This window comes from Mandrillus leucophaeus, unplaced genomic scaffold (genome assembly GCF_000951045.1).
Source record: "Mandrillus leucophaeus isolate KB7577 unplaced genomic scaffold, Mleu.le_1.0 Scaffold90, whole genome shotgun sequence".
NCBI classification, from domain to species: domain Eukaryota; kingdom Metazoa; phylum Chordata; class Mammalia; order Primates; family Cercopithecidae; genus Mandrillus; species Mandrillus leucophaeus.
Window position 1 is genome coordinate 2450235 of NW_012109808.1, and position 9250 is coordinate 2459484.

General features: G+C 38.4%; 1 protein-coding gene across 1 annotated transcript in view; it reads right to left on the reverse strand.

The window, feature by feature from the left end:
- SEL1L (sel-1 suppressor of lin-12-like (C. elegans)) overlaps window positions 1-8630 on the reverse strand; it is a 71001-nt gene extending 62371 nt beyond the window's left edge. Inside the window, exons 1-3 of the mRNA XM_011969706.1 lie at window positions 8447-8630; window positions 2507-2544; window positions 1546-1777 (exon numbers count right to left, since the gene is read on the reverse strand). Coding sequence (XP_011825096.1) covers window positions 1546-1777; window positions 2507-2544; window positions 8447-8516 — 340 coding nt within the window. The 5' untranslated portion in view covers window positions 8517-8630. The remainder of the gene's footprint in view (window positions 1-1545; window positions 1778-2506; window positions 2545-8446) is intronic.
- Window positions 8631-9250: the final 620 nt, after the last annotated feature.

Here is a 9250-nt window from a genome sequence, read left to right on the forward strand (position 1 = left end):
CTCTCTGTCCCTTAGTTTTCTCATCTATAAAATGGCAACTATAATGCCTACTTTATAAGGCTATTGGGAGAATTAAGAGTTCATCTGACAGTGTCTGGCACATAGGCACTTGACAAATATTTATGATTACAAGTCTTTGAAATTACATCTTTCCCTTCAATTTGATAACTTAGTGGCAGGTTACTCTTTTATAATCTTGACACAGTCCCACTGTGCAAAGCTCTCCAATCCTACCTTCACTATTTGTCATGTGAAATGACTATGATGAAACAAATTGTAATTACACAGAAAGATCACTTAGAATGTTAGAGTGGCTGCTGTTGCTTGTTTCTATGCTGTTTCACTTGCATATTAACTGACACTGCCTCCTTAAGTGACCAGGTCAAATGCCTAGGACTGTGTTAACTATTTTCCAACAGCTAACATAAGCAAGAAACAGAGGAGCAGGGTGACTGCTTAAGCTAAAGGAAGTTATTTCTTCACTAATTTTTGCCATTTTTTAAATTTTGTGATCAATTCTCAATTCAGCGGGAAAATGTGAATAGTTCCCACGTATCTCTCTTTCTCTCACGCGCACACACACACACACACACACACACACACACAAGCATGTCCTTGGCCAAGAACAGACAATTTATATTATTCATTCTTTATAGTGAGAGTTTATAAAATTTCATCTGTTTATGAGAATTGTTACAAAATCCAGGGAATTAACAGGAAAACTGGACAACACTTCACTGAGTATTGGTAAGTGCCAGTTAAAGTGTACTTCTGGGTAAAATGAGTAATAAAAGTTGCCAAATCTAAAACAAACGAACAAACAAACAAACAAACTCCTATTTTTTTAAGAAGTTCAAATTTGGATTAGTTCCTGAGAGTGGTTAGTAATGGAATAATAAACAGATAAGGCAGTGATCGTTGAAATAATAAATGACAGAAGGGTAGCAAGACATGGTAGAATGGATACATTAATAATTTTTAAAAGGATTAATATTTAGAAGACTATTGTGGAAAAGATCAAGTTTTAAATTGAAAAGTAGAGGTTTCAAGATGGTCAAAGTTAGAAAAGGACGGAAGTACACATAAGCTTCAACTGAGGGATAAACACCTAAATCAAATTACCTAGGATGATCCACAACGTTACTGTAATAATAATCCTACCACAATCCTGAAAACAACCACAGTGGCATGTTCGGCAATTCTTCCTGAGTTTCTGTTTTGTATGCTACCCTGACAGATTATTTTTCAAAATTTCTCAGTGAGAAATGTATTTACATACTGGAGTCCAAAAAGAAATATTAGGATATTAATAAAAAAAAAAATGCAATCTCATCTATTGAATTCAGCTTATGTAACTTGGGACAAATCAGTTAAGTGAATAATTTGGTATATTAAAATCTAGAAATTCTCACCAAACTACACTCCATATATTATTTGTGGGTAATAATCACTGAAGCCAGTTTTATTCAGCCTCTTTATTCATTAGCTTAAAATTTTCAGTTGTCTCCTAAATAAATCAAAAAGCAAGGAAAGTGTCCAGACTACCTGGTTTCCGTACTTTCTTTGGCTCTTCATAGTCCTTGTTTTCTGGATTTGGAGACTCTAGAAAGCTGAGATCTTCTGTGACACTTTCCCCCTCTTGGCTCTTGAGGCTGTCTTCCTCTTCTTGAATAGAGGATTCTAATTCGGATTCTTCTGAATCAAGAAATATTTGACCAGCAACTACTCTGCCTGCAGTAGTATGGTCCTTTACTGACTCATCTGATGTCAAAGTAGTCTGAGAATATAAAGTATTTTTAGTTATCAACAATGCCAAGACTTCCCCCAACCCTATTTGACCGTTATTTTCACTTATCCAGATATCACATCTCCTTCAGCTCCCCGAAGTGCCACACTCACTCATCTCTACAGGCTTCGGCATGTGTCCATCACGTGCCTTCCTTCATCACCTAACTTGTAGTCTTTCTGAATTTCAACTTAGATGTTATTTCCCCCGGAAGCCTTCCTTAATTCCCAAAGTCTGGGTTAGGTTTTCCTCCACATGCCCCCAGCATACTTTATACTTCTACTTCCTGCTTTTATCTACATTCCCTCAAATCTAAAGATCAGAGCTCATAACTGATTGCAGGGTTGGGCTTGGTTAGTACTTGGATGGGAGAGCTCAATCAACCAATAAGTGCATTAGCTCACTGGATTTATTTTTGAAAACTGGGAAGTGGAAACAAATGACACCGGTTAAATTTTCAAACTTAGACACACACACTCATAGACACACACACACACACAGAGCACATTCAAGTTGAAATGAAATATTTACTATCCCCTCTTGTAGGTATTTTCTCCCTCCAGAAAAACTAGACCTAATACTAACACCATCTGTCTTTTTCTGTCCTTTTAAATTCAATTGTTACTCAAAAGTTGCAGATTTCATATCCTTTCTAAGACACATAATTCATGCTTTTAAATCAGGCAGCAAATACTGGTCAATACACATTTTAGTACATACCTTGGAATCTAAGGATTCATCCTGGCTGCCTTCTTCATCTGCAAAGAAATTTTAAGACAATTTAGTAATCTTTCTTGTTGAGAAATTATAGTTATTATTAAAAGAAAACATTTGAAAAGTATAGCATATAATGATCAAACATTGGATAAATAAACCTAGAATTATTTTAAAATTAGCTATATTCAGCAATTGTTCAGAAAAGATCAAATGAAAGTGAAAAAAAAAATGGGTGGGGGGTTTAGTTTCTCTCTTTCTCCAGGGAAGACATTAGCTTCATCTGTTACAAAGGTAGGAAGACCAACAGCCTCCACCAACAAAAACAGGTATTTCTTCACATGCCATCCAATTCTTGTGGGTCTACTTAGCCTATTTCTGAGAATGAGTTACTAAGTTCATAAAAATAAATCTCTAATTTCATACTCCAGGTTTCCACCTATTCTGTTTCTCTGCTCAGGATCTTGAGTCGGAGTAGCCCATTTTAGTGCTAATTAGTATTTTTATTGTTTACTACTAGAGTAAGGATGGAAACTAAGAATTATTATTTGATAGCAGAGTGGCAAAACAAATATATTTAGGATTTGTGTTCTACTCTACTCAGAGATAACCAGATGCAGGTAAAAAGCAGCATGGTCCTGTTATATGTTCACTCAATTGAGAGCTATGTATTAAGAAATCAATAACTTGCATTAAACAATTAAAAACAGTCACCGGTCACAACTTGCTTACACATTCACACAGCTCGCTTTTGGTGTTGTCTGATTATATTAATGTTCCTTCTGTTACTCTTTACATGTTTTCTGACTATTACTTTTCTGGCTACTTGTTACTCTTCTTTCTGCTCTTACATAAACACATGCAACAACTTAATGTTCAGATGCAAATGCGTGATTTTTGTATTCCTTGCCAGTTTAAAACAGCAAATCTGTCAGATCATCTTTAAGTTTCCCTCTTGCTCTTAAAATTACCTGATTTTATTCAGGAGTGAGTATCAGTTTTACCCACTCTATAAGCTGTATGAGAAATTAACCAGTAGACAAAATCTTGTAAGGCCATATGATTTTTACTAGAAAATTTGCTATTAGAGTTTCATTTATACTTTACTTCATCTGGCTTTATCTTAAATATTATTTGTAATTTGTAACTCTAAAATACAACAAAAAACATGTGTAAGAGTTTGTCAAAGTACTAAGACTAAGAAGTACAATAAACTCAATTATACACAAAATACAAGACACTACCTCACAATATTTCTTTTGAGTATTTGAGAAAACTAGCCCACTAGTGAGGTTTTGCCATATATGAAAGTGCTGTGAAGTTGACGAAAATTGAAATTACAGCTACTATTCATATTCACCTACGTTTAGATTACCTTCAAAGTATGTTTTACTTCTGGCGGATGAACAGAAGGTTATGCCACATATTAGTCTCATAGTGCCCATAACATTAGGAAATGATGTCAGTTAATTAACAATTGTCCTTCATGCTAACTTCTTCACAAGCATTACCCAAAGTCCCATTTCTAACATGTGGTTCAAATTCCATTCTCAGCAAATCTTTAAAGAAAAAAAACCATCTCTATAATATAACAAAGTTGTACTGTAAGTACATGTAGTTAATCACAAACTTCAACTAGTTAATATATCAAGAACAGACATTAAATGCTTAAACGTATATTAAATATCCCCAAATGCTGAATGAAACTTTAGCTGGAACTCTAAATCACTCTCACTAAATTGCTACATTTAGTACCTCACCACAACAGGCTACATAGGTAGCTAACAGATGAATCATATAGACACACCGGTAAATACACTTGAAGACATGTACATTTCACACAGCACAAGCTGTTAGGCATTCGAGTAGCAAAATGTGTTTTCCAACTCCAAGAAACATGATTTGTGACATCAGGGTTATTTCACGTGAATTGCATCATGCTTCTCTTTCTCTCCCTCTCTCTTCGCAACCTGGACTATATACTAATATTACCGGCAAATAAGATAATTCTCAGTTACTAAACTGGGAAAGCCTACTCCAGATGGTAGTCTCAAAGCATAAGCTATTTTCTTTTTCAAACTGATACAAACATTCACACAACACTTTTTAAAGAGTTGTTTATAACCTAGGAACTTCTGATATGTAGTATTCAGGTGAGGATTAAAGAGACTGAAGTTATGCATAAATAAAAAGCAAATAGTAATGTTTTCATCAGAACACAGATATCAAGCAACAAGAAAAAATGCAAAAGGATTAAGTTATGCATTTCTCGCTCATCCAAATGGTTCATACTACTTTATTAACTGTACACCTTCCTTTGAAAAAGACCAGTTTTTATTTTTATTGTATTAGCTAATAAAACTGCAAAGTACCAGAGATATGCTTTCAGGGAAAAGTAACCACTACAAAATCATTTTTCCACTCATCATGTAAATTAAACAAACTGATAACCTTTAAACACAGAAAGTCTAAAGAGTTTGGTGAAAACAGACCAGATCCCTGTTCTCTGCGTTAGCTCTGAATCGGTACAGATCCTAAGACATTCTCGATTCTAAATTTCTTCAATTCTGAGGCCTGGAGAGCTAGTTCTGGAACCTGGCTTCATCAAATGTTAATTCTGACACACATGGTTCAGTAACAAAAGCTTGCTCGGCCTCTGTTTCTCAACCTGTCAAAAGGGGTAACACCTCTGTCCCGCTGACTCACAATGTTTTAAGGAACAACTAAACCAGTGAAATTAAACATCCTCTGCTATCTGAAAACTACTCTCTGAATTTATAATTATTACCTGAAATACCTGGCAGTGGACCTCACTAAAATGACTAAAAAGAAAAATAAAGGTTAAGCCATTTGCCTCTTCCTGCCAAAAATAAGAAACATGCATTTGTGAGAAAAACTATAACGTTTTCACTATTATCCTGAGAAAATGAAGAAATATCCTTTTAGTGTCCTCCTTTAAATTTATTAACAGAAAAGAGAAAATGTTTCTAATATTAGCCACGTGTTAATGACAAGGATATCTTCTGAAAAGTGTATCACTGGGTGATTTCCTTTTTGTATACTTAAATAAACCTAAATGGGATAGCCTTCTACATACCTGGGCTATATAGTGTAGCCTATTGTTCCTAAGCTACAAATCTGTACAGCATGTGACTATACAGACTACTGTAGGCAACTGTAACATAAAAGTATTTGTGCACATAAACATAGCTAAACATAGAAAAGCTACAGTAAAAACATGGTGTAAAAGATTAAAAAACGTGTACCTGTCTAGGGCACTTACCATAAATTGAAGTTGCAGGATTAAGAGCTGCTGTGGGTGAGTGAGTGGTGAGTGAATGTGAAGCCTAGGATGTTACTATACACTACTGTAAACACTGTACACTTAAACTACACTAAATTTATTTTTTTTTAAAAGTGTGCTACCATATTACAATGGCTACAAATCACCAGGTGACAGGAATTTTTCAGCTCCATTATATTCTTACAGGGCCACTATCTTACATGGGGTTCATTGCTGACCAAAAGGTCATTATGTAGCATATGACTATATCATATTTTTACATGACTCTAAAACACGATATTAGATAACAGCTACCAACAGCAATAGAATCAAGATTATCTCTGTTGGCTGACCATACTCGACCTGGATAAACGCGACCTGCCCTGGGTAACCACTAACATTCACACACAAAATTATCACCAAAAACTTGATTTTCATACTGGAGTAAAACTTTAAACTTTGAGGCCAAAATCCTGTGAATGAAAATGACAACTGAAAATCCACTGCCTAATTTATACAACTTTATTTTACACAGTTTTTTTTTTTTTTTTTTTTGACACAGGGTCTCACTCTGTTGTCCAGGCTGGAGTGCAGTGGCATAATCACAGCTCAGTGCAGCCTCAACCTCCTGGGGCTCACTCCATCCTCCCACCTCAGCCTCCCAAGTAGTTGGAACTACACGTGTGCACCACCACATCTGGAGTTAGGTAGAGATGGGGTTTCGCCATGTTGCCCAGGTTGGTCTTGAACTCCTGGGCTCAAGTGATCCTCCCACTTCAGCCACCCAAAGTGCTGTGATTACAGGCATGAGCCTGGCCCGCACAGGTGTTTTATGATACATGAACTTCATGTGAGCACAGTACTGCCTTTATTACCTTTTAGCACCCACATCTACATTGTTTTAGTTCCAGCTAAGGCTTTTGCCTTTACCATGGAAATGTTTTGGTATAGCTTTAACTACCATGGAAATCAGAGCAGACATTTCTTGAATACAGTCCTCTACCTACATCAATACAACCCAAGGACTTAATCTATCAGTGTTGAGTCTTTTATTATAACATCCTGAAAGCCCCAACTGTTGATCTTCAAATATCTTTTCCACTAGCATGGAGCTCTAAGTATATGAAAAGTAGTCAAAGACAGACAGAAAAATTTCTATGCTTTAATTTTCTTTAAACTCTGCCAATTAAATTCAGAGGGATACACACCGTGCTCTTTCATTACTGTAGTTCTCTTTAGTGTGAAGAATCCCTCATGGAGATTGTTAATCTATGTATACCTGAGCTGTTCCAGACCTAAAACCACATGTTTAACAACCCCATAAGAGGAATTCTGATGCAGAAGGTCCATGGTCCAGCAGGTACTCTACTCATTAAGCTCAACAACTTCATTTCATGCTTTTTGATCAAATATTAAATAACTGCTAAAAGTGCTTCCAGAGTTATGTAGAGTCTAAAGATCTGGTCATTAAACTCAAACCACCACTACTACTGGAGGGAGGGGAGTGGACCTCAAAGAATGACGTTGGCAGTAAAGTAATTAGCGCAGGGTTGGTGCTTTTGAAATGGTATCTCAAACCACATCATGGATAGAATTTAGGTTTAGGCCTCTTATTTTAGAAGCAGAATGACGTTATGGCATTGCTTTACAACCAGGACAGGTAATTTGGGGATTCAAATAACCATCTGGGAAATTTTCTGTTAAAAAAAAGCTGACATTTATTTTAAAAAAAAAGTTGACATTTATACTCTGTGTTGTCTCCCCAAAACGTAAAGCCACAGAACAGCTGTCTTGTTAACTGAAACAGATTAAAATTCCAAAGTTTACTATACTAATTTTTCTTTATCAACACTTAGAAACACGAAGTTTTTCATGAACCCTCTCAAAATGGAAATTTTCAAATGTAGGCCGATTAAAACATTAAAAAAAGGCGGCGGGGTGGGGGACTAGAACCAGAATAAAAATTAGCTAACTGGAAAATCAATTCAAAAGCACACAAATTTCTGTAGCTACATAAAACGCAACTTACAAGAACCAAGATTTTCCCAAACATCATAAACAAACATGGGGCAACTCAGAAACACTGCGACAGGTCACCGCTTTCTCAAGAAGGTTTCAAAAAAGTAGAAAGTGGCTACCAGGAGATCAAAAGTCTTCGTTTTTAAACAAACGGCCCAGGGACCATCTCAGGTGTTAGGCAAACTCACCAAACTACTGTCAACATCCTGGTCTGGATGGATCCTCCTCTGCCCTAGAGAGACAGCTCCAGGTTTGTCAATTATTTAACTTTCAATTCCCAAGCCCAGAGTTCCAGACCAGACCCTTCCTCTACCCCAGGGTCGAGGAAGCACCACTCCTGCTCCTGGGTCGGGATTCATTCTTTTGGAGTCAATTCCGCGTTCGTGAGAAACAGTCGCGTAAAGTTTGTTACGTGGGAGAGAGGTGTGGGCAGAGTGACCGCCCCTTCTTTTTCCACCCCACTCCACCTCCCTAAATAGCCCCTTTGGCGCAGGCCAAGCAAAGCCAAAGAGCGAGTGACAGGCTAGTGCGAGGTGTGCCCAGGGAGAACGGGGTCCCGAGTCTGGGTCCCCACGGCTCCGGCCGGCGGTAGAGGCTGGGGGGCGGAGGTTCTGGGCCTTCAGCCCGAGGGGGCGGATACTGACCCGAGGACGCCGAGGCCGAGCTCAGCAGCACCGCACAGAGCAGCAGCGTCAGCCCTATCCGGACCCGCATCCTGCTCTCGGGGCCGGTGCCAACCCCTAGAAGCTGTCGCCTTCGCCTCTGCCACCACGGAGCCACCGCCGCCGCTTCGCTGCTGCTCTTCCTGCTCTAGTCTCCTTCCTCCGCCCCTTCCCAGGCCTCCCTGACCCAGGGCGCAGCCAATCTCCGCCCGCCGTCGCGGGCGTCTGGTCCAATCACCATGGTCTCCCCGCCCACCCCCCATTGCTCCGCCCCGGGGTCATTCATTGGCCAATCATTGTCCCAGGCTCCCACACCAGCTTTCCCGGTTGGACCACGACTCACGGACATGGCCCCTGCTAATTGGTAGCACCGTTTCAACCGGAATCAGGGCGTGAATCAAAGACTGAGAGAAAAGAGGCTCATCCAAGACTACAATTCCTAGAAGGCACTTCATGTGATTAACTCGGGGGGTGCTCTTGGGAAACGTAGTCCATCGTGGGGCAAGATTTGCAAGTGCGGGTGACTGTTAAAGTTAGAAGGTAACAAACACCTGGACTAAATTTTAACTCAAGGCTATGGATTCACAAGCCTTTTTAAAATCACCCAAAATAAATATTAAGGAATAATTTTAAGAACTTGTAATGTGTTTAGCATTTTTTCCTGTTTTATTAAAAAAATTTAAGTTGGGCATAGTGATATGAACACTGAGAAAAATGCCACAGCTAGTTGAATTTGACGTATTTTTTAAAACTTAGATAAGACAATACCGTGAAGTATGGAAACCA